At 51.1% G+C, this 25044-nt stretch overlaps 1 protein-coding gene across 3 annotated transcripts in view; it reads left to right on the top strand.

The window, feature by feature from the left end:
- LOC147650795 (axonemal central pair apparatus protein HYDIN-like) overlaps positions 1-25044 on the top strand; it is a 57163-nt gene that overhangs the window by 8832 nt on the left and 23287 nt on the right. For all 3 annotated transcript variants that reach the window (XM_086847704.1, XM_086847706.1, XM_086847705.1), the window contains 20 exons: positions 1282-1486; positions 3185-3377; positions 4006-4105; positions 5350-5468; positions 6639-6862; positions 8769-8836; positions 9638-9870; positions 10680-10789; positions 12022-12157; positions 12606-12770; positions 13668-13820; positions 15652-15890; positions 17041-17299; positions 17925-18068; positions 19390-19530; positions 20009-20325; positions 21899-22064; positions 22574-22672; positions 23378-23587; positions 24412-24540. In XM_086847704.1, the coding sequence (XP_086703830.1) occupies positions 1282-1486; positions 3185-3377; positions 4006-4105; positions 5350-5468; positions 6639-6862; positions 8769-8836; positions 9638-9870; positions 10680-10789; positions 12022-12157; positions 12606-12770; positions 13668-13820; positions 15652-15890; positions 17041-17299; positions 17925-18068; positions 19390-19530; positions 20009-20325; positions 21899-22064; positions 22574-22672; positions 23378-23587; positions 24412-24540 (3410 nt within the window). The remainder of the gene's footprint in view (positions 1-1281; positions 1487-3184; positions 3378-4005; positions 4106-5349; positions 5469-6638; positions 6863-8768; positions 8837-9637; positions 9871-10679; positions 10790-12021; positions 12158-12605; positions 12771-13667; positions 13821-15651; positions 15891-17040; positions 17300-17924; positions 18069-19389; positions 19531-20008; positions 20326-21898; positions 22065-22573; positions 22673-23377; positions 23588-24411; positions 24541-25044) is intronic.

Genomic DNA, 25044 nt, shown 5'->3' with positions numbered 1-25044 from the left:
CAGGACACTTCTCCAGCACCACTCCCTGTTGTGCCAGCCACCTCAATTCCCTCTAGGTGTACCTCCCCTGTTCCAGCTCAACCCCAAAGAAAACTGAGAACCAGTTGGTGCTTAGGGGGCTGATAAAGTGCATCCCCTCTAACAGGACTAAGATTTTTGGGCTCCTGTTTTGCTGAGAGTTGCTGAGTGGAGGAAGGAGGAGCCCTGATTCTCCACTGCCACGTGGCTATGCCTGGCTGAAGTTTTGTTTTATTCTGGCCAGTGCTGTGTGTGAGGTGTGAGGTCTCCATCAGACTCTCTCCAATGCAGTGTATTTCTTGCACACCTCTGTCCCATAGGCTGCTGCTCCACTGGCTTGTCACAGACCCTTGTACTGTGTTGCCCTCTACACATATATATAGTTTCTGTCCAATAACATTTTCAAATCCTCAACTACTTTTTGGTGACAAATCAAGACAATTTTTTCCTTGTCCCCATTTCCCAGGCCATTCATGCTGTTGCACACCTCTCACATCTATCTCCCATTTGATTTCTTGACTGAGGAATCCCATTCAGGCTTCATGTGGAAGCTGCTCTGTACTTACTGATCTTTCCTTGGTCCCTTTTTTATTCAATTTGAAATGCTCCAGTTTGGTTTTTGAGATCAGAACAATATCAAATATTTCAAGACTGATGTGGCTGTGTGTTTGGACAGGGAGCTGCTGCTGCTGCTGCTGATTTTCATGGTGTTCATTTTGTAGTGGTTTGTCATATTGCAGAGCCAGGCTGGTTGTGTTTCCTCACCTGGGTCCCCTCCTGCTGTGGGCTTCACCTCACTTGTTCCTCTGGGCCTCCTTTTTCTGCTCACATGCCCCCAGGTGGATTTGCTTGTCAGCAGCAAGGGATCCAAGGGATCAGGAGAGACAGGAATCTCATGGGATGCCCAGGGGGAACCCCAGGCAAGCCAGGACTGAACAGGGCTCCTCAGCATCACCTGAAGGACTTGGATGCAGAAATCCTGGTGATCTGAGTGGGTCACCTGAGCACACCTGACAAACCTCACTGTACCTTGGGGCCAAATCTCCACAAACACACTCCAAAATGAGCTGTTTTAGGAGGTGCCCAGGACACCCTCACGCTGCACACACACAGCTGTCAGGACGTTATAAATGTGCTGACCCCTAGAACTGCAAATAGAGCTAAAAGCTGTGACCCTTTCTTCTGTCACCTGTGGTTTGCTCTGTTCCTTGGGCTTTCATCAGCAACTGAGCTGAGCAAAGGCTCCCCTTTGCTTTGTTCCAGGTGAAGAAAGGATCCACACAAACCTTCAGGGAGAAGCTGTAGATGTCAGCATCGGGTTGAGGACGTATTCTGTGGAGCTGAAGAAGACTTTCATCACCACGTCAAGCCACACAGCAATGTTCATCGAGAACAGGAGTAACATCAGAGCCCAGTTCCAGTGGAAGACTTTTCCTAGTGAGGAAGATGAGAATGAAGAGAAGAGGAGGTTGGTTTGAAAGATGCATTTCAGTGAGATCCATGGGCCAAGACTAAAACTAACGTACGGCCTCAGGAGGGTGTTGGTGCTTTGGAATGGCTCAGGCCAAGTAAAGCATCCCTGGCATTAGGGGGTGTGTCCCTGGGCTTCAGGAGCTCAGCACTTGACATTCCAGTTCCATTTATACCCCAGCCAGGGATGGCATTTTGGGAAGGAAAGGTTGATGGCAATGACTGGATTTCCTCAAGTTCTAACGGGGCAGCAGCAGCAATGGCTTTTGGTCATTTGTAAACCATTGCTGGGGGGGAAAAAAAGGGAAGAAAGCAAAAAGAAAATAAAAGGCAAGCACCTCACAACCAGCCAAAAGACACAACCCACTACAGAAGGAGGGTGGGTGGCTGCATCCTTTCTGCTCAGCCTGCTTGTGCAAACTGCCCTGCCAGAACTGCCCTGCCAAAACTGCCCTGGAAAGCCCCTGCTTGCTGTGGGCCAGGTCATTTGCACTCCTCAGAGCCATTTTAAGCTGCCTGCAAAGGACCAGGACTGGCCCACTTGAATGGCTGGCAACAGGGTCCTTCAGTGCCCTGGGCTTCTTGGTTTTCCACTGTTCTCTATCTGCTTACACGATGTCTGACTTTCATACAAGCTCTGTGTGTTAAAAGAAAATCCTGTGACCTTCTCTGGCTGCTTCCCTGGGCTGTTTATTTCCATTTTTCCCACTTGCCTGCCTCAGCCTGGACCCCAGGTGATCCACTTTCCCCTCAGAAGCAACAAGGTTTCCCCAAAGGAAACTTCAGCCTGGTTTTGGTTTTATGGGTTTTTTTCCTAAAGCATCTGTTTTCACACCAGTTTTATGACAGTCCTAGACTGTCACCATGACATTTCATTCTTCCTTATTTCCAGTCCTAGGGATGGTTTTAGCTCCAAGGCCACTGTCCTGCTGTCAGAGAAGCTTTTGAGGTCTTGGAGCAGAGAAGACTTTTTTTTATGAGAGGAGATAGTGTAGGATCCTTTTCTTCTCAGGACTACTACAGGATTCTACTACCATGCACTGGGATGGGACCCAAAAAGCTCTGGATCACAAAAAGGTCTCTCCAGGAGTTTGCTGTCCCCCTCCTGCACAACCAAGTCCCTTCCCTTCTCAGAGCCTCTGTTTTCATGCATATAAAACCTTGAATGTCATTGAAGGGATGCAGTGCCTGAATTCATCCTTTTCCTTTGGAAGTGCTCTGGGATGCTCTTGAGAAAGGCAGAGCAGGGAACAGGGCAGGTCCCAAAGAGAAGAAATTAAGAGTGATGCTGGTAACACAGAGCTGTGACCCAGCTTCATCTCCCCTTCCCAGGGAAGTCCTGCTCCATGATCTTTATCTCCTCCCCTGAGCATCTCAGTGGTAGGAAAAGCCAGTTGAGGTGGCTGCTGGATTGTCCCTCAGTTTTGGCAGAGGCTTTGAGGCCGGAGGTTCTCTTAAGGGATGCTGGCTTTCCAAACCTCTCCTGTGTTTGCAAGTGTGCAGTAAAACTACCTGTTGTACCAGTGAACAAGTTATGCTCTGATCCACTTGGGATTGCCATGGCTTGGGGTCAGCCCTTGCTGGGAGCTGCTGCTGCTCCTCCCCAGGTGCTTTGCTCTCCTGCACTTCCACTTCTCTCTGCAAATCTCGGGCTCATTGAACCATCTGCTGGCTTTGTCTGTCCCTGTGGCTGCAGGCAGTGTTACTTGCTGCGATCACCGAGAGAGGCCTGCGTGGACAACACGACGGGAGAGAGAAGAAGAGCGAAGAAGAAGGGTTCCTGTGAAGATCGCCGCGCCATCCTGAAGAGCAGCGTCCGGGAGAAGATGATGATGGTGAAAGAAGACCCCATGCTATTCTCCAATGATGCTTTTTCCCTTGAGCCACTGGTAAGTGATAGCTGAGAGCCTCACTTTCTTCCTCTAACTCTAACTCTCTAACTCCCTAACACTCTAACACTCTAACTCTTCCCTTTCCCCTTCCCCTTCCCCTTCCCTTTCCTCCTCCTCCTCTTCTGTTTATGCAAGTGAACCCCCACGTTCTCCCATCAACCAGAGCCCTGATTCTGAGGATTGGCATTGTGAGAGATGATGAATGCCTGGTGTCTGCACAGTGCAAAATCCCTTCTCATCTTGGAGTAAACCCCAGAATAATCCCAACCCCTGCTTTCTTTCCAAACAGGTTAAACTAATATTTTTATTTCCAGGGAAGGGGATCATGTTCTCTTCTTGCCAAGTGCACCAGTGCACAGAGGCAGTTACATACTGCAGCTGACAGCAGCATGATGTGACCAACAGCTTGTGTCAGAGCAGTGGGAATGTTGTGGAGAGTGGGAGCTGATCAGCTGAGCATTGAGAGCTTCCAGTGGTGTATTGAGCTGGGTTTGGAGCGTTTCCTTGGGCTCCTTGTGTTGTTCACTCATCACTGATGCTCTAAATAAAGGCTTGCAGGACTGTGGTTGTACACAAGAAATGGGAAGTTTGAAGAGAAATGTTTTGCTGTCTCTTTCTGTTTCAGGAGGGAGAGATCGGGCCAAATAGTTCAGTCCAAATCAAGGTGACCTTTAAACCCCTAAAGGCCCGAGAGTATCGGAGTGTGGCTTACTGCAACATCTCAGGTACAGCTCCTTTCCCCTGTTTCTCTCAGCCCTACTGAAGCCATGGTGCAAGCCTGAGCCCACTGGGCTCCCCTGGAACTGCTGGGAAGAGTCCCTGGGCAGCAGGGCAGTGCTGGCACATGCCACTGCCCCTGCAGCTTCCAGGGAGTCTCCTGTGCAAGGCCAGGGTCAGAATCCTGGGTCTGGGTTACTGATCCCAGAACAACCCAGGCACTGCAGGGAGATGTTTTCATGGCACGGCTTTGCCAGCATTTCCTCAAAGGCCAGAGCAGAACAGCTTGAGAGAGCAAGCACTAAGCCCCTCTAGACCAGTGACCTCCAGGATGGGTCCATTTGGCATGGATCCATCATCAGGCAGCAGGAGCTGAGTTAGAAATGTGCTCCCTGAGCCTGGATCACCTCCCACTGCTCACACACCACCAGACCAGAGGTGGCTGAGCCCCACTGAGCCCAGGGTCTTTGTAGAGGGACCAGCCTTGGCCAGCACCTGCTTCTCTCCCTGTGTGGGAATTGGCACCTTGCAGCTCCCAGTCTGTGGAGATAGAACACAATGCTGAGTGCCAGAAGTTGAGGGCTTGGGCAACAAAGTCTTGTGCTACTGGGCCAGGTAGTTTGGCAATTGCTGCCCAGCAATCTGCCAGGTACAATTGCCAAACTCTTGATGAGCTTGTGCCTTCACTGAATGGATTTCAAAGCTCCTCTAGGTGCATGGGAAGGAAACCATAGAATCATGGTGTGTTAGGGATGGAATGGACCTTAAAGATGATGTAGTCCCAAGAGCCCTGCCTTGGGCAGGGACACCTCCCACTAGAGCAGGTAGCTCCAAGCCCCAAGCAGCCTGGCTTTGAACACTTTCAGGGCTGGAACCTCCACAATTCCCCTGGGGAGCCTGCTCCAGTGTCTCACCAGCCTCACAGTAAAACATTTCTTCCTAATACCTCACCTAAATTTCCTTTCTTTCCATTGATACCCATTACTCCTTGGGCTGTCACTTCAGGACATGAGAGATGTTTAAAACTCAGCAAACTGGTGGCTAAAATTGGAAACCAGCCCAAGGAATGGGTTAGAAATTGGAAGTCAGCCCCAAGGGAAATGTCCTGAGGGAAGAGAAGGGTCCAAATCTTCTCTTGCAATATCAGGAGCTGGTTTTATCCAGCTCAGAGTCAGGGGCCAGCGTTCAGGCAGGCTGGAAAATAGAGTGTAACAGTGGGAATTATTGTACTGAAATGAGCATCTCTCCCCAGGCCGTGGGAGCAGGCTGCCCCTGCACCTCCGAGGGGAAGGCCAAGGACCCGTGGTTGAATTCAGCCGTCAAATGCTGAAACTTGGGAACATTTTTGTCAACACCTCCCACGTCTATGAGGTGAGCAGCAGGGGTTGGGATGGATCTTGATGGCTCCTGAGGCAGCAGCAAGCCTGGTGGACCTGTGGAATTCCTGACAACACGGGCAGTTGTGAGCAGGGAATATTGGACGTACTGGGCAGATCTGGTGGGGTCAGAAAGGTGTGTCTGCTGTTCATGAAGCCCCAGTCCCTTGGTAATGCCAATTTTTGGCAGCCTTCCTTGGGGATCAGCTCAGAAGCTTCCTGAAAAACAACCCCTTGGCATATGAAACCCAGACTGGGTCAAAAAGCTGCACGTTCAGAGGCTTTTGTGGCAGCCCCAGACACAAGGCACCTTTGCACTGGACTGTTCAGAAGCAGCTGGAACAAACTGGCTGTGTTGAGCTTCAGTACCCTGCAAACAATTCTCAGTGGAGTGTCTCCTGCTTATTCCTGGGAGTCACAGGAAAGCCATCCAGCCTCCTGGCTCAGTGCTGGCCCTTGCAAAGGGCTTGGGATTCTTTCCTTTGCTGACCACTCCCTCACCACACTCCAGCCTTGCTGCATCCCTGACTCTAGAAAGACAAAAGTGTTCCTGGGAATAAAGCTAAGGATCTTTCTACCTCTTTGCCTCCCCCTCAAAATAGTGTCAAGTTTGCAAAAAAAATAGAGAGCAACTGAAAGAGGGAGAAAATAAGGCACTGCATCATGCCAGACTCTTTCAAAAGCTTGGCTGTGGAAAGGAAAAACACACTGGGTTTTTTTTACCAAAAGATGGTGCTGTCTCTGTATTTGGTGGTGATGCCTCGTTATCAATGTGTTGTTGTCATGATTTGGGAAAAGGTGAATGAGTAGATGGAACTGTTGGAGCTGTGCTAAGTGGGGCAGTGGCAGCTCTCTGGTGATTGACTACGCAGCTGCCCCACGCTGCTCTCAGGGCCAGCTCTGAATGAGCTTGGTGATGCTGGCCAGAGCTGGAGTGCTCTGTGTCCATGGGAGAAGCCCAGGGTGACTCTGGTTATGTGCAATTACTGCTGCTTTGCATGAAAACCCAAAGGCAGAACTTGTCCTGTTGTATTTTTGGACTTCTGCCTTTCAGCAGCACAAAGCATCTTCTGCCTTTTCTGGGTGGGAATTGCATCATTAGAAAATAACTGACAAGAAGGGAAGATTGCACATGAATTTCCCTTTTGCTTTCTTGCTGCTGCAGGTGAAACTGATGAACCGAGGAGCTATAGATGCTCCCTTCACCTACATCCCTTCAGCCACAACCGTGGGCCGCTGCTTCAAGTTTGCCCCCGAGGAGGGCGTCATTGCAGCAGGTGGGATCCAGACGATTCACATCTCCTTCAATGCCACCGTCCTGGGGAGCTTTGAGGAACAATTCCAGTTCCGTGTGGCTGCATCTCCTACGCCTGTGATCCTGACAGTCTGGTAAGGACTCTGGGAGCTTGCTGGGCACATCTGTAGCTGTCTCTGGGACATCCCCCACCTCCCTCATTTTGGGGTCGAGCAGAGGAAAAAGGAGTTTCCTGAGCTCTTCATCTCTGCTCTGATCCTGGCACTGCCCCAGTGTAGGGTGCCCGGGGGCTGGAATGACTCCTCCCTGCAGGGATCTCCCTCTGCCTTGGGCCATGGCAGGCAGTGGGATGGATCAGCTTTGGGCAGTAGCTGCTCTGGGCTGTCCCAGCTCAACACCCAGCAAAGCTCCCAGGGCTTTGGAGATGGGGCAGCCTGGGTGATTCTGCAGCAGCAGCAGTGTTTTTAAAAACTTCTGCTCATAATCCATCCCAAATGGGCAGCAGCAGCCTCACCTCACCTCTCATGGCCATGCTGTGGGGGACAAGCTGTGCTCCCAACTCCTGTGCAGAGAGTGCTCCAGTCCCTCCTTTCCACAGCCAGGAAAGGGCTGGGAGACAGGGAACTGTGCAGCAGGAATGTGCCAAGGACATGGGCATCATCCCATGGGCTGGTGCCACTGCAAGAGATAATCCTGGCCCAGCAAAGGGAGAAGGGGTGATAACAGGGAAGGCAGAGCTCAGTCCTCAGTTCCACAGCAGCACGAGGGATTGTCCCTGCCAGCCTGAGCCATGTGCTGGTAGGATAATGTCCTGCAAGCAGGAAAGCTGATGCTGGCTGCTCTGGAGCTTTGCAGCTAGGCTGCTGCTGTTGGGAGGCACTGGATCAAGGCAATAAAGAAATGAATGCACCCTGCACTTGATTATACCAATGAGATAAGGGAGATGGATCAAAAAAGAATAAGAAAATTAGGACTTAGCAAGAGGAAAGTGGTGAGTAGGTCTGCCTGCAGTGGAGAAACAATTATGCTGGCTTTGTTTTTGGAGGAAAAGTGCTGCTCTGTTATTTTGGAAATCAAGAGGGAACCTTTCACCATCAATTGATTCTCCTCTGTCTCCCCCCAATCTGCTCCTGGGACATTATTGCATAAGCAGCTTTCTCCTTGGGCAAGGGCAGGTGTCTCTTGTAGAGATGTGTAGAGCAGAGCCAGTGGCAGTCCTGGGAACACAAGAGAAGGCACAGTTCACTGGTCCTTGATTTTTAACCAAAAAGCAGAGTGGGCATGGATTGGTGTCACCCACAAAATAAACTCGTGAGTGTTGTGCAGCTTCAAGTGCTGATTTCAGTGGATGTTGGTGACTTTTGGAGCCTGTCTGCTGAGTTCAAGGACAGGTGAGGTGGCGTGGTAGATTCAGGACACCCGTGTTTGGTTGTTGAAGCCATTGCCCTTGGCTGTGCCGGCTGCTGCACTGGTGCCAGGCTGGTCCTTTCCTCTAGGATTCATCTGCCCACTGTGCAGAACTGTTGCTGCTCTTTTCAGAGGATGCTTGGGGCTCCCCTGGCTTCATGTCTCTAAAGTCTGTCAGTAATGATTGTGTGGCTCAAAATCTCCTGAGAAAGCTCCTCCATGGGAACACCAGTTGGAGCTAAGAAGCAGCAAGGCAGGGAGCCCGTGGCTGGAAAGGCTGGTTACAGAAGTTTGTGGGGACTTTTATGTCCATCACATTACAGATGGGGAAACTGAGGCAATGGAGCCATGTGTGGGTGTGTGTTCAGGGTCCTTCATGGCACCACCAGCAACTGGGGGCTTTTCCTGCCTGCCCTGTGCCCAAATCCCCACCAGTGGCTGTTGGCTGCCGGCCACTTGGCTTTAGCTGCCTCCTGCCCACACGGACACTGTGCTGAGCACATGGTGCTGTGTTGATTTGAAGCCCACGGTGCCCCTGACCCCAGGCTTTATGTCCCCGAGCCAGGGCTGCCACACGCTTTGTAACTGCCTTTAACCGAGGCATTTCCTCCTGCTCTGTGCTCGTCATCGCAGGGGGTGTGTCACTGGGCCGGCTTTACACTTCGACCTCCATGAGCTCCACTTCGGTGACATCTCCTTCGGTGAGTGTTCCCTGGGCTTGGGCACAGCGTGAGGGATCTGTGCGTTCCACAATGAACCACTTGAACATAAAAACATCCATCACTCGTCTTCTGCCACAGCAGCCTCTTCAGGCTGGGAACTCCAGGGCTGCTGGTGCCTCAGGTAGCATTTTGCCCTTGTCAGATCAAATAGAACCAAGGAATAGAAGCTCTGGGCTGTGCCTGCAGTTGTTTTTTCCCCCCATCTGTGTTCAAATGACTCTTGGTGAGCAGGCCTGGGAGAAGTCTCCTCCCCACAGAGCTGGCCAGCCAAGCCAGATGTCCAGTGCAGAGCAGTGGTGGCCGGTGGCCGGGCTCTGCAGGACATCCCCACCATGTGTGGCTGGAGCTCTGGCTTTCCAGGATGGAAAGCAAATCTCAGAGCTCAAGTGGGGTAAACCCTTGCAGGCAGCAATCACAGGGAGCAGCAGGGCTGTGATGGCCCCCTTTGTTGGGTGAGGTGGGACATGGTTCCTAATCACTGCTCTCGAAGCAAGGCTCAGGTTTGCCTCCAGTGGAATGTGCTCTGAGCTGTCACCTGCTCAGTCTGTTTGGCCCAAACCAGGAGATGCCTTAAGGATGCTGCAGAGAGAAACTGCATTAGGGTGCTTTGCATCACCTTCTAGCTCCAGATTCCATTAATTCCTCACGTAGCTTCTCGGTGAGCTGTAGTTCAGATAGTAAAGAGCTAAACTGCAGTCACCCTTTCATCCTACCAGGCTGTTCACACCAGCAGTCATGACACAGTTGGTGCCTAAATGGATATTTGTGTCCTTTTCCCAGGTTTTCCCCGCACCATGACCTGTCGCCTCACTAACACCTCCCCGCTGGCCGTGACATTCAAGCTCCGCATGTCGGACGATGGCACGCAGCCTGCTGTCAGCAGCTTGGATCAAATCTGCAAGGAAGGTGACCCATCCTGGAGGAAGGGAATTCATTTTTATGTGGAGCCAAGGGAGTTTACAATGAATCCCAGCCAAGGGACCATCCTCCCCCAGGGACACCAGGATATCGAGGTATGGGAAGAGTCCAGCCACACACGCTTCAGCCCCAGGGCTAAAGCTTCACTGGAGTGTGCGAGGGCTTTAGCTCTGATGCCAGCTTTGAGGATCATGTGAGTGAGAGATCTGCACTGGCCTGAGGCCTCTGTTAGCTGGGTTACTCAGGATGTAACTGAAGCAGCACTGTTTTGTTCCCAAAATCATACGCTGAGATCACAAACCGTATGGTAAAGTACTGGAGCCATTCTTGTGTTTTTGAGAGCAGTTTCTTTGATTGCAAGTGGGCAAGAGGAAGGATGAGGACAGAATGAGAGGTGTCATTGTAGAAAGCAGTTTGCTTTTCTTCTTGGTCTCATGTCTCCTCTCCTGGAGAGCAGAATGATTTGTGTTCATTGCAGGGATCTCCAGTGGAGACAAAAAGCTCTGCAGCCATGAACTGCCCAGCACCTGCTGGGCCACATTTGCCCTCAGCTTCCTGTTGTAAAGCTGAACTCATTCTGTCCAAGTCAGCAGATTTCATCTGCATTTGTGTCATTGTAGTCAGATGAAAAATTGGCCCCTTAATTTGGGTACAGTGGTGTGTAGAGCTTTAGCCTAATGTTTGAATTTAGCTGACCTATGCCATGATAGCAAGGTGTGTTTAACAAATCTGGTATTGCCAGAAGGCTTTTGTTAACTCTCAGAGACTGTGCTCTACACATGGATCAGCAGAGTAATTAAGGCAAAATCCTCCCTTTCCTTAGCATGAAACAAGAACTGGAGAATACCACGTGTGGGTAATGAGCTTTTATAAGGAAGAATTTACTGCTCTTCTCTTCCACCAGGTGACCCTGTGCTCCAACACGGTGATGGAATACTACCGGAAAATGCTGGTGGACCTGGTGGGCCTGGAGGGTGTTGGCAAGGAAGTGGCATCAGTGATCATCACAGCCAGGTACCAGCACTTCCCTGGCCTCTCCCAGCACACTGCCTGGCACAGGGTTTGCTGGCTGCAGCTCCCAAGGGAAGTGTTATTTAATGTTCTCATGTTGTGACCAGCTGGACACGAGAACAGCAGTGCTTGGAAAGCAGCCTGTGGTGAAAAGCAGCCCTGCTCACAGCCCAGCACAGTCCTGGGCCTTTTTCTAGAGGGACCAGGAATGAAATCATTTATTGGCCTGGTTTTTGGTGCTTGAGCTGGAACAAATTTCCCGAGGACCTGCTCTCCTTCTTCCTGCAAGAGATGGAGCTGTGCTGGGTTGAGACCCCCCTGCTTTGGTTTGGGACACACCAAGCAGCCTGCTGAGAGTCAGGGTCTCGTTCTGTTCATGAGGGCACGTGACAGTGGGGAAGTGGCTCACAGCCAGAGTGGTGAGGGCAAGATCTTACGAGGGGAAAAGAGCCCTTGATGTGGCAAGTCAGCTCTAGTTTTTCTCCTTTCCTCTGCTTCCCATTTTGAGCTTGAATGTTTTCAGACTTAAACCAAAAGTTGCTCTTGCTGCAGCAGAATTCCATCCTGCCAGTTTAATGACGAGAGGGATGCAGTTCCCTGGTGCTGCTCCCTCTCGCAGGCAGAGCCATGCAGTCAGTGCCTGGGCTGCAGTTTTGTCAAGCAAGTGCAAATGGGGACAGTCAGTGCATGGAGCTGTGGAGTGAAGGACCGAGGGAGCTGTAGGAACTGGGAGGGGGTGATCACCCACTCTGTAGGGCAGGTGGTGTCCCATGCCCTCCAAAGCTGGGGCAAACAGCTGAGTTTTCAGGCAGGGCAACAGCCCCGTGGGAGAGTCATTTTTACTGAAGGGAGTCATTTTTACTGAGACACCGGAGTCGTGTGTTCCTTGAGCCTTAGTGAGCACTGATCCGTGTTGGGAATGCTCCCCCAGAGCTCATGGATCACCGGGACTGTTACAGGAGTCCTTGCAAGCCTTCTGGGCTAAAGGAGAGGCTGAGGCAGCTGTGGGACAAAGTAAGTGCTCTGCCTGGGGCACTTGGCAGCATCTGGCTGCTGCCTCTCAGGGTTTGCCCCTCCTTGACAAGCCGTGTTGGAGTGGGAAGGCTTTGAAGGCAATTTCTCACTGCAGGGCTGTTAAATGTCTGTTTGACAGTGACAAATGGGTTATCTTTGGGGGTAAATGTTCTCTGTTCTCTCAGTATCTCTGATTCCCTTGGGGTCATCTCTTTGCCCAGATGTCTGGTTCCTGAGCTGCAAGTGTACCCCCAAATCATGCGCTGCAATAAGTGCCACCTGAAGGAGCCATACGAGATGAAGTTCATCATCACCAATAAAACTCACCTTCCTGGCTGCTACGGGCTCATTCCCCAGGTTTGCCATTGCATCCACCTCCTCCTCTCAAATATTGCTGAGGAGATTATTAGGGGAAAAAAGGGTTTGGATAAGACCTTGCTGTTTTCTGTTCAGCCTTAAAAATCTGCTGAGAGCAGGATCCTACCTGAATGTAAACTTTAGGAGGCAGTTTAACCTCCTGAGGAAACAGTTTATGTTCTAGTCTTCAGGGTGTTCTCTGGTGGGAGATCTTAGAGGGTTGTGAAAAGCTGCTGCAGCCACAGACACCAACAGCTGTGCTGGCAGCCTCCTTGCAGGACCCCCTGAGAATGCTAAGCCTGCAATTCTTGCATCTTCTTTGGGCCTTTTACCTTTGTCCTGGGGATTTTGAAAAACGTGTGTGAGTTGCTGTGGCGGTGGATGTTAAGGAGTTTCAAGCTGAATTTGGAGGTCCCTCTGAAGCTGCATTTGATTGTGTCCCTTCTAGAAACGCAAGGAGGACTCTCCTGTGTTGTACTCCAGCCCCAAACCCTGTGGCATTGTCCAGCCTCGCAGCACTGCAGAGATTCCGGTTACAATCCAAGTGCAAACATTGGGCGATCATCGCACCAATGTTCTGATCGGCGTGTTTGGGGATGAAAGAAACCCACTGGTGAGTGCAAGGGGAGATGTGTGCCTTTGTGCAGCTCCTCCTGGCAGGGTGCAGAGTGTGCAGGGATTCTTCTGGGAAAAACAGGCACAGGCTGCTGTGGAGAAGGACAGAAGGGACTGGTGCCATAAAGAGCTTATGCCTTATAGGTGGTAATCTCAGTGTCTGACTCTGAATGTAGTTCCTAAGATGGAATTGAGGATAATTTTAGTTAAATTAATCTTTAAAATGCTAGTAACTTTGGAAATACCTGTTTTCAAATGTCATCTCTTTAAGCACAAAAGAGGATGTCAGAAGACTTCTGGGAAGGTTGAGCTTTGTGGAAAAGAAAGGAAAGCTGGCATTTGAAGAGTAGTTGCAAGGATTTAAACTTACATTAAAACGCATGGAAGTGATGATGGCAAATTCCCTGGATGGCACCAAGTATCTGACCCTGGGCCATTGTGACACTGCATGTAAATCAGTCAGCAGGAAGGACAGGCAGTGCAGGCTGTGCCAGGGAGCCTGAAGTTTGACACAACAGTTGCTTTCAACTATCAGGCTGCTTACCTTAAGCAGGAGGGTTTCTCCCCACCAGAATAACCAATTGTTTACCTGTCAGCCTGGTCTTAACTAGACATTTCTTGCAAAGCTTTTACCTTGGGCCAATCATTTGTATTTTGAAAGTTTCTCTTACCTTGATCCTTTTGAATTTGGAGGTGAATATGTAACTTTATTTTTTTTTTCCCAAAAGCCCAGCATTTCAGCTGGAGAGTGGTTAAATAATAAATAATAAATAATAAATAATAAATAATAAATAACTTGAGTAGAGTTGAGCTGTTTAAGCTTTTTTAGGTTTCCCTGTTGTGGTTTGTTTTGGCTTTTATAAAAATCTTTCTTTCCTGCTTCTTCCTGGAACAGAGAGCAGAATTCCTGAGCTCTGGAGAGCTGGCAGAAATCTATGGAACTCCAAAGAAGATAGACTTTGGCATGATCCCAGTGCTACAGCCGAGCTCACAAACTCTTACCCTCTTCAACACAGGTCTCGTCCCTGTAGACTTCAGGATCAAGATTGTAAGTACCTGTGGGGCTGTTTTCCAGGGAATTGACTGGTCAGTAGCAGCCAGGACTTTTTATGACTGGTTTTGATATGCAAGATTTCCATCTGGCCCATCTGGTGTGAGAGGTGGCAGGATACTCCAATATTCCATCGGAGCGAGGCAAGACGAACCTGGCTCTGGAGTGGTTTTAGCTGGGGCCCTCGGTGAAATCAGGTGCAGAGATGTTGGAGCAGAAACAAGTCTGGATTGTGGTGACAGGTCCTCCCTTCACTTTCTGGAAGGTCTTCAGATGTGCGTGTGACATTTTTGGAGCTCTGAGATCAGAGAAACCTGTGTTCCTTTGCTCCCCAGAGAGCCTGGATTTCCCTATGGTTTCCCTGTCCCAGCTGCATTTGCTTTGTGCCCAAGTGCTGTTTGTAGTGGAGAGCAGGGTGTGAGCTCTGTCCTCAGACTGCAATTGTCACAGCTCCTGTGGCTCAAGCCAGTTGGGCTGTGCACACGAAGATGTGTGGGGGTTGTGCACCCCCCCAGCCTGTGATCTTTGTGCTGTTGAAGAGCATCTTTGGGGAGCAGCTGCAGAGAAAGGCTGTTTTCATATGTGGAGGTTGCACAGGGCAGAAGGAGCTGGGGCTGCTCCCCTGGCAGGGAGAGCAGGGCTGGCACAGCCAGGAAGGGCTTGTAGGCTGGGGCTGGGGCTGGCTGGGTTGTCTGCTGGAGGGGGAGATCTGGGAGGGGCTTGAGGTTTGTTTTTCTTCATGCTGGATGTGTTGAACTTGTGGAGCTGCTTCAAACCTGATCCTATGGCCTTGTTTGTGTTTGTGGCTAAAGCATCAGGCCATGTGGGAGAGTCCAGCCACAGCCTCGTGGGCCAAGGAGGAGGGCTGTGAAGTTGAACTTGCTGCTTTTCCAGCTCTTTGGGGGATAAATGCCACCTTCAAGTGAGGGTTTTTTCCAGGACAGCTTTCTCTAACTCCACAATGAAATTCTGCTTTCAGCCTTTGCAGGGAGCAGTGCATCTTGGCTGGGTGGGCCTGGCATGGAAATGATGGGTTTCATATGCTCCTAGCAGGGCTGGGCCTGCAGAGCTGTGTCTGTACAGCTGTGCTGGTGCCAGACCTTTCCTCCCTGCTCTGAGCAGCTTCCAGCTCTCTTGCCCAATCCATGGAGTCCATGAGAAAGCAGATGACAAGAGTTCTTGGGAAGAGTGGGCCATGTGCACAGAGCACACATCATCCAGTTTCCTTTCTGCTTCTTGCTTTTCTGCTCTGCTGTAACCATTTTGAGGTGGCTTTTCCAAAGCAGAGGGCACTGGGGCACCTCTCTACAGCTGATGGTCAGTGGGAAGTGAGGGCTTCAGTCCTTCAGGGGATCTTGAGAAGCACTGATGGCCCCTTGAGCAAGAATAGTTTGGTGTTGGGGTTGCAACTGGTATTGCAGTGATATTCTTCAGGATCTCAGCAGTGTCCTCCAGCTGTGTGGTTTCTGGAGTGGGATTTGAGCAGTCCTGGCTTCCTCTGGCCTTGAGCCTTTGTGAGAAGGCAGGAGAGAGAGAAAGCAGCTTTCCTTGGCACACACTCCAGAGCAAGAGTGGGGAAGGAACACTCTCCTGAGGATAAACATCCCTTGGGTTGGGCAGAGCTGGGGTCATTAGGTGAGTCTGTTAAAGGAGAGGAAAATACAGGTTGTATGAGCTCTGCTGTTGCCTGAGACTGCAGCTCAAATTTAGGGAAATGAAGCCTTTATGATTTTTATCCTCCCCTCTTCAGTCTGTCCTTTTCTTATATCCCACAAGAGATCACGGTGCATGGTTTCCATCCTAAATGCATCTTCTGCTTGTCTTACAGGCTGATAAACCCCAGTGCTTTGTTCTTGAAACCCAAGAAGGAGTGATCCCCGCTAGGGGTGAGGTTCCTGTGACTGTCACAGCCATCCTGGATGACACTGGGCATTTTGCTGACTCCATCCAGCTCTTCATTGAGAACAGCTTTTGCTTCAGCTTCTTACTGAGGGCTATGGGCACTGGCACCACAATTGTCACAGACAAACCACTGGCCCCAGAGCTCAACTTGGGATACCAATTCAGGTAGGAGATCTCCCCACTCCCACCTCTCCTCCTGGCTCAACAAGGAGCAGTTTTGCTGTAGTCCTTCAGGCAAGATCTTCTTCAGTGTTCCAATCCCTGAGTCCTTCCCTGAAGGCAGAGATTCCTTCAGAAACGTGTGGTGGCCAGTTGAGAGTTGTTAGATACCCTCAAAAGCCACTGGAAGGGAAACCAGTTGCTAAATGGCCACTGAATTGTCTTTAGTTGTAATACATTTATGTCCTCACTTGATCAAGCAGTGGTGTCACAGCTCCCCCAGAACAAAAGGTTCCCAAAAGGGCGCCCGGGTGAGGCGGTCCCTCCGTGGGGCTGAGGGACCAAGGGCAGATGGCCTCACAGCCTTCCCTTCTGAAATGGCACTTCCCAGGCAAGCAGGGCCTGGGAACAGAGAGACAGGAGGGCACCAACCCCCCCAGGAAGGCAGGAGCCCCCAGAGCAGTTCCAGGGCCAGATGGAAACTGCTGCTTTGTGTGGGGCCCGCAGTGCCACTGCCGCTTCCTCCTGCTGTTCCTGGGCCCTGCTGCTGCCCTGCTGTGCCCAGGGCCTCGATGGCTTTTTTGCTGCCAGCAGAGTTTGCAAAGTTCACTTCAAAACAGTTTCTAATTGCAAAATGAAGTTCTACAAATGGCTCTCAGTGCAAAACCAAAGCTGCTACCAAGGAGAGGGGCCCTGCTGCCCTGGTTTCCTCTCCTGGAGCAGGCAGACGATTTTTACCAGCTTGCTGGGATCGTGCAGAAGCTGCCTCTGAGCTGGCTTTTAGAAATGCCTGCAATCATACCCCACACACAAGGTCCTCAAGGGCAGCATCTCAAAGATTCACTGACAGTGTGGGGCACAGAGCAATGCAAAATACAGTAACAGTACGAATCAGCCCAGAACAAACATTTTGGAGGAAAACACCAGGTCCTGTTAGTCTCACCTTGAAAATGCTACATTAGCATTAAAAGCAGATTTCTCTTTGCAATAATGACACCAGAAGGGCAGCTTGTCAGACAGTTTCTGGCCCACATTAAGAGCTGGAAATGAAGACAGTCCCCAAGTTATGAACACCTCAGATGGCTCATCAGGAGCAATCTGATGAGCAGGGAAACAGCTGCTCCCACACCATTTTCCATCCTGGCTTCTCTTGTAGCCACCTTCCCAGTACTCACCAGTTCCAAGTAACAAACAGGGGCCACCATTTCCATCGGCTCTTCTGGAGCGTGGAATGCTACAGGCCAGCCAAGAGGAAGGGCCAGAGCGTCTCAGCCCTCAGCAGCCCCAAGGCCGAAGATGATTTCGAGAGCCGCAGTCGTACGAGCGCCGTGTTCGGGCTGGAGCCAGGCTCCTGGCACCTGCAGCCAGGCCAGTCTGTGGCCATGGTGCTGCGAGGCTTCTCCCACATGCCACAGGTGAGGTCCCCACCAAGGGCTGAGCCTGGGGAGCCCTCACATCCCCTCCCCTGGCCTTGTTCCACAGTGCCTTGACATTTGCCTGGGGAAATGAGCAAGGCCCTTCAAGAAACTGCTTTAAGGCCGCACGTTTCTGTGGCAGCACCAGTTGCTTTCCTTGCTGGCCACCATCAGAGCAGCCAAGGCTTTATTGGGATTCCACAGCTACCAAAACCCAGTGCTGATCCCAAAGCAGGGCTGGAAGGAAATAATGCTCTTTTGGGGCAAACGGTGTTGCACGCTGAGTCGGCAAAGAAGGGCAGACAAATAAGTTACACTTAGACTAGGAGCACAAAAAGAAAGGGAATTCAACAAGTGCCAAGTGGTTTATCTGGGGTAAGCACAGATAAAACAAAAGCCATGTGAAGGGAGGGGAGTTCTCACAAGTGCCTTTTGTGGGCATTGGGGTGCAGTGTTACAGACAACTGAGTGCAGAATAAATCAGCTGCATCACGGCAAGAAAAGGAGGCAGTGCCCACTGTAACTGTGTGGCAGGAATAGGGGCTGTGCTGGGTGCTGAGCCAGTGCAGGGCATTTGCTGGTGCCCTGCCACCCTCCACTGGTGACAAGTGACTCTTGCATGCAGGAGGTGAGGGATTACATGAGGTGTGAAGCTGTCGTTGGCACAAGCGTGGTGACAAAGAAGATCATAGAAACCATCATTAGCTGCAAGTTCATAGATCCCTCTATAGAAGTATCAGCCAGAAAACTCTCTTTCCGGGTGGAGAAGGTAAGTCTCTGGATTGCATCCTGGCATTTAGCAGCATGGCTGAGGGGGGTGTGTCCTTGTGTTAAAGCCCCTCTTTGCTCTGCCTGAGGCACTTGGTCAAGTGAGTGAAGATGCTTTTAGAGATGAGACTGGTATTTAACTGCCCCAAAGTAAAACTGCAGTTACAGCTGCACTGCTGTGGGGATCATGGCCACTTGCAGAGAAATGCCAGTTTCTCTGCACACTGTAAAGGGAGGATTTTAAGGATCCTTCAAGGCACGTTGATGTCTGTACACTGAAGCTGTAGGCAAGCTGGGGGGAAGAATGGAAATTTCTGTGAATTCCTCAGGCTAACGAGGAAAAACCCATCATCTCCTGTGTCTCTTTGCCTTCTCTGCTGTTGGCATGGATGCTTTAGGGTATAGCTATAAGGTATAGCTCTGTGCATTTCCCTAGGCTTCATCTGCTTCAAAAGACCCCCAGACATCCTGCAGTGATGATAACACTGAGGCAGAGCAGGTGCCCTTTAGTCTCTGGATCCCAGCTCCAGCATCATCTTTCCCTCTCCTGCAAGTTGTCTGAAAAAGAGAATATGTTTCATGATTTGGTTTCTGTAGTGTCAGGCCTCTCGTTTGGCTCCCAGGCTTCCACTGAAGTACAGAATCCCTGGAACAGGCAGTTCAGATGTAATTAGAAGCCTTTCAGCTCTCCCTGATTCTGCCTGGGTTCTGCTCAATGCCACATACACCAACTGATTGATTGCATACTATGGCACAGCACCTGTTTGATATCAGTACATCCAGAAGCAGTTTCCCAAACTCTCTGGTTTCTCTAAAGCATGCAGGAAGCCCAGCACAATGCACAGACAGGAAGGAAGAGCCTAGGCTGATCACAGCTTAGAGACCACACACACCTTGTCCCTGTAGCAGGGGCTGCAGGACACTTGTTGCAGACTAACTGCTTTTTTGAGGCTGCTAGAGCCAATAAGGTTGTAAGAAATGACAGCATGTGAGTGAAGATCATCCAGTGCTGTTCTGCCCAATAGAGAGACAAAACTGGACACAAATGGTCTGGATTCACTTTCTGCTTTAGGTCTTGTTCAAGCAGCCACCTCCTCTCCTATTCCCTCATCTGTACATGGGAGTGGTGCCCTGTCCCCAGAGGATGCTGTGGTTTCTAAACATGACAAGCATCTGCTATAAAGAAACATCTCCTGGGAAAGTAGAAACAAATAGAAAGGATCAATAGAATGTGTGCACTTCTGGGGCTGAAAAATGTGAGATGCAACAGAAGCAGGAGGAGGTCTCTGGCTACTTGAGGCTGTTTTTCCTTGTTTCCATAGAAACCCAGTGATGTCCTAACTCTGCAGTACCAGCCTTTGGCTTTAACAAACACCTGCTCCCTGCCGCTCGACCTCGTGCTGGACGTGGAGCAGCCGTTCCTGGTGTGTGATGAGGACCAGCAGCCCCTCCCAGATGGCCAGGTGAGCAGCCCTGGACTCCTCCAGTGGGGCTGGAAGAGGAGGGATGTGCTGGTGCCTTTCTCTTGGGAGGTCCTTGAGTCAACAAGTTTATTGTGTAGCATCAGCAGTGGGCTGGCCTGAGCTGCATCAGCAGAGCTGCTGAAGGAATCAAAAGATTACCTGAATTGAGAAGTTCCATCCTGGCTTTAAGGCACAAGGAGGAGGGAGCAGGCAATTTGGTCTGGGCAAGCCATGCAGTAAAGGTGTCTCCTGGAAAGCATCCCAGCTCTCCAGCAGCCATCCCCTTGTATTGCTGCTGAGCACAGAAACATGAGCCTGAGGGAATCCTGGACTGGACTGTGGTGCCTGCAGTCACACCCTTGCTATAAAGAAGTGAATGATAAACTGAGAAGCCCATGCTGGGGCCACACTTGGAGCATTTACTGTTTCATGCTGTCAGACCTTGGCATGTCATTAATTACTGTCCATCTCCTTGCAGCCTGTGACAGTGGGTGTAGAGGAGACCTGCCATGTCTACATCGCATTTGACCCAGCTTACAAACTGGAGCTTCACAGCTGGAAAGAACAGAAGATTCTGAAGATAGACATGGTTAGGGACCATCCTTATGTGGAGTATATCGAGCTTTGGGGAGAAGTCCACTTCCCAAATCTCCGAATCCAGCCCAGCAGCCTGGAGTTTGGCTGCATCGTGGCTGGCACGGAAGCAGTGCGCTCTCTGAGGATGAGCAACTGCAGCCCCCTTCCTGTGGAGTACCACTGGGCATTGCAGGCAGACAGCCAGGTGCACAAGTTCAGGTATGTGCACCTTTGCCCTCTCCTCTTCTTCCTGCTGTCCTGTTTGTGCTTTGCAAAGAACAGAGCTGTTTGTCTAGGATCTGACAGACTGCTCTGACTTCTCCTTGTGCAAATAACACTGACCAGCTGTGCTCAGGCTGCACGCTCAGGGAATAGGTTTTCCACCAATTTGGTGCTGTGTAGCCCCCACAGTGGTTTCCCTTGGGAAGGAAAGCTGGGGCCAAAGCTGCTTTCTCAGAGCTCTGTGGCCTGAGGCGATGTCCACCTTGATGAAGGGCTCCTAATCCCAGCTCCCACAGTGCTGCTGGAGGCCCTTTTGGGGGTGCCCTTTTGGCCCCTCTGCTTTGGGATGGGTCCTCTGTGCAGGAGCTGCTCTCTGCTCCTTGCCTTCCTCCCTTGCCTTGTGCTGGAGGATGCCCAGAAAGTCCCAACAGCAGAGAAAGAGCTACTCAGCACCTGGGCTGATGCAGAACATCTCGTTACCTTTCCTTCTTTTCTGAGACAACTCCTTTAGTGCCAGGGTGATTTCTTTCCCAAGGCTCAACTCTTGGTGGACACCTTGGATTCTTCACTCCCTTTTTTGGTGACACTTGTTACTCATTCTGACTTTTCCCCACTGCAACACGTCCCTTATGGGTTCTGTAGTGCTGGACAGCAGGACTTGTTCATCACACCATCTCCTGTCCCTGCCTCCCAGAGAGTTTCTATTTTAGAGTGAAAAATGCCATTGTCTGGGCACCATGGTCCTGGGAAGTTGCCTCAAACCATTGATTCAAACTAAAGGCAGTGGAATAGATGATATGGGATCTCTTGGGGGTTATGATGAGAGATCCTCTCATCCAGAAATGAAACCCAGCCTTAGATAAGAAGCCACAAAGCTAAAGACAGTTATTCTTTGGGGAGCAGGTCATTATTGGCACTGAATGCCTGTCTGGGAATGGAGCATTCAGGCCGTGTTTGGCTGTAGGGGAGCTCTTGCAGCTCAGCAGGGTGACAGGCAGGCACAGCCCAACTGTGTCCTCACGTGGCATTAGAAACACAAGCAGAGTTACCCTGAGCACCTGCTTCAATCTAAAGTGGGGAATGTGACCTGAGCCAGCTGGGAGTGTTGGGAAATGCCAACCACCCCTGCCTGCACTGTCAGGGAAACATTCCTGATAAATACCTGGGAGAGCTGCAGAGTTTCTGGCATTGGGCATTGGCAGAGCTGTGCTGGCTCATCACTGCCTGGGTGTGCCCTTGGTGTCTCAAATCTCACTTTTTGCTCTCCTCCTTCTCTGTCTTTTCCTCTCCCACTGTGCTTTTTGCATCCTCACAAGGTGTTAATCCCTGTCCTCTGTAGTTCCTCAATGCAAGCAGTTGCAGCTGCCTGCACCACTGCTACCTCAGTGTCATCCCTGGGCTGGTTTAGAACAGACCTGCTCCAGCCTGGATTGGGAAGGGCTGGATCAAACCATTCCTGAGTTCAGTGCACCAGCACCCAGCCAGGGGCTGCATCCTGACCAGGAGCTCCTCATGCAGGTGTCCCTCCCTCCCACTGCAGGTCCCTGCTCACAGTTATGTTCTTTTCCAGGTATGAACTTTGCCCACCTAAATTCAGACCCTCACCACCAAAGCTGAAGAGTACCTGTTTGAATTGCTCAGCATCTCAATGGAGCCACTGCAGTATTAAAAATGTGGAGGAGCCAGACACAGACCTGCAAGAACCACAGGATCTTGGCCAATCTTCAAGAGCAGAGGTAGATTTTGTTGTACACCCAGTGCTGTGTTGTCTCCCCAGCTTGCCACCACCAAGTCATGCTCATGCTGACCTCCCTTTTTGCTGCCCTGCTGGTTTGTGCCTTGAGAGTGGGCTGGGCAGCGGGGCCTGTGGATGGACATGGGCTGTGTGGGAGGGAGGAGCAGGAGAGTTTTCCTTGGAGAAGCCTGCTCAGATCCTACAGATCTAAGCTCAACACAGATCTGTGTTGAGTGTGGGATTTTTTGGCCTTGTTCTCTTCACAATGTAAGATGAGGCTTTCATCTGCATCATGATGCTAAGACCTCCAGCTTCCTTCCCAGAGCAAGCTGTGATGAGTCCTGATCTCCATGTACCCTCTTCCCAACCCTGCCAGACCACCTGTTTCCAGGTGTCTGCTTTCACCTGAGAGCTGGTATTGCAGTGGTGGCCCTGAAGCTGTCTTCTAAAATGAGACTTTGCCAAGTGTCTCTCTCTTCCTCTCAGCATAGAAAATGGCTTGTTTTTCAGCTGCCAACATATATTCGTGGAAGGCATTACATCCCAGTGGGGCTGGCAGGATTCAGTCACTCCGTGGATGTACCATGGATTCCCCTCAAAGTGGAGAAGGTAAGAGGGAATCTGTCTCACTTCCACGTTTTCAGTGTGGCAAGCAGGGCTGTAGCTGCCAGCCCCACTGGTGGCCCTCAGCATTGCCCACAGAGGGGCCTGGCATCCCTCCAGACCCATCACAAAGTGCTGCTGAAGCAACTGGTTATTGGAGAGGCCACGCAGGACATGCTGTAGGGAGGCCCAAGGACGCTGTGCAGCACCTGTGGAGGGCATTGCTCCCCCTGGACATCATCAGGTGGTCCGTAGGAAAGTTTTGCAGGAGCTTTTGCTGTAGCACCTTGAAAAAGCAGCAGATAAATCAGAGAGAGAGAGAGAGGGGAAAAGCCTCAGGAGTCAGATGAGCTGGGCTGGGGTCCTTCCCTGAGCTCCAAGAGCTCTCACTCTGCGTGTCCCGCTTTTCTAAAAGCAGTCATAAATGCTTTTTAAAGGCAAGTTGTGTGTCAGAGAGAATTTCTACTGCCAGGAGACATCCCAGTTCACTTCAATGTAGTGTATTACTGCACTGATCCGTGAGTATGGGAGAAGATTTTCCTCATGGTGCCTCCACTGGTCAGTGGCATGGATACAGGATGAGATCAGGATGATTCTGGCTGTGTTGTCTGAGGAATAGATCCCTCTGGCTACAGCTGCACTTTGCTCCAAGGTGCTCTTGTGCATCCATTTCCATGCTCAGCACCTCAGTCTCTCCTGTTCTCCGTGCAGGTTTTCAGGATCCTGCCGCTGTCGGGTGTGCTGCAGCCGGGAGAGAGACAGGAGGTCTTCTTCACCTTCACTGGCCACCTCAACACCATGGCCCAAGTCACAGCGCTGTGCCACGTGGAGGGAGGCCCCACCTACGAGGTGAAGCTGACCGGGGAGGCCTCACGTGTCAGCTTCTCCCTGAGCGCCCGGGAGATCAACTGCGGCTCCCAGGTACCCCACGGGTCCCCGGGCACAGCTCCTCGCCTCGCTGCCTTCCTGCCCACCTCGCTCCAGGGCTCCCTTCCCAGCCCCTTTGTTGTCTCTGGGGCTTGGAAGTACAACCTTTGTGGGACACATCTGGCATCCAAGCTGTAAAATGGCCGTCTCCAACCCTCTCCAAAATGCTGGGAATGCCTCTTGTTCAGGGGACTTAACACTGCCTCCTGAGGCACCGCAGGGGGATGCTCTGGACGTCCCTCTGCTGATCCACTCCAAAAGCCTGACCTCCAAGGAGATGCTCTTGTCGAACGCTCTTCTTAATCCATGCAATAATCAGGGGAAGATCTTGGGCTTCCAGTCACTATAGCTGGAGACACTGTCCCAGAATGATCCCCACTTCACTCTTTTTCAGTTGAAAGCCCACAGCTATTTCCAGCTGCTGGCCCTGTCGGTGTTGCTCTGTGTGACTCCCTTGTTGCCTGTATGCTGCTTGCCAATACTTGCATGCAGGTGCCTTTTCTTTTGGAGTGCCTCCGTGCTGTCTCTGTTTCTCCTGGCTGCTGGTGACCCCTCAGAGGGCCTGTGTCCCCACAATGAAATGTGTTCATTTATTACTGGCCCTCCCATGGTTGTTGCCACACCTCTGGGTGCTGCCAGAGCTCCCTGGTCCTGTGCAGGTGCCCTGTGCCTGGGGGTTCCCCGGGTTCCCAAGTGCCCCCATCTCCTCTCTGGTCCCTGCTCCCATCATGTGTCTGCTTTCAAGGCCAGGAGAGAGGAAGGAGATTCCCAGCAGCAGGCCTGGCTCTGTAACTTCCCGCTCTCTGCCTTCTCTGCAGATGTTTAACGAAGTTCATCACAGCACGGTCATCCTGGCAAACACCAGCAAGATTAAATTCAACTGGGTGCTAGAACCCAGCACTGCAGACCAAGACCTGCCTGGTGTGTTTCTGGTCAAGCCCACCACTGTAAGTAGCACGAGTGACTGACCCCAGCCCTGTCAGGTGGCCCAGGAGAGTGTTAAAGGGACAAAAGAGGGGGAGGGGGAAAAGGGGGAAAAAGGTCCGAGGGGAAAACCCCAAACTCAGCCACGAGATAGAGAGGGCTGTAAGCAATTTCTTCTGGGGGCAGAGAAAGTCAAACCAGTGCTATTGAAAGTCAATAAAGCAAAAGGAACAGTGGTGGGTGCTTGGCTCGTGTGCTTAGCCATAGCCAGAGGCACACCAGTCAACACAACCACATCCATTATAGACCCTGGGTACTGCAACAGCCTAATACAAATTCACAAATGGTTACACATATTCAAATATTTTAACATAGTTCTTCCTCCATCCTACCTTTTTGGAGCATGTACAGTTGCCCTAGTCCTGGTCATTTGGTACTTTTTGACACATTCAACAGGTTCCCATTAACTTCATTGGTTAAATGTTAATATGACAGCAACTCTTCCCCAACACTGGTATCACCACAAA

The sequence above is a fragment of the Cyanistes caeruleus genome, chromosome 12, assembly GCF_971803275.1.
Source record: "Cyanistes caeruleus chromosome 12, bCyaCae1.hap1.1, whole genome shotgun sequence".
Classification (NCBI taxonomy): domain Eukaryota; kingdom Metazoa; phylum Chordata; class Aves; order Passeriformes; family Paridae; genus Cyanistes; species Cyanistes caeruleus.
This window is presented reverse-complemented; position numbering and strand designations above follow the sequence as displayed.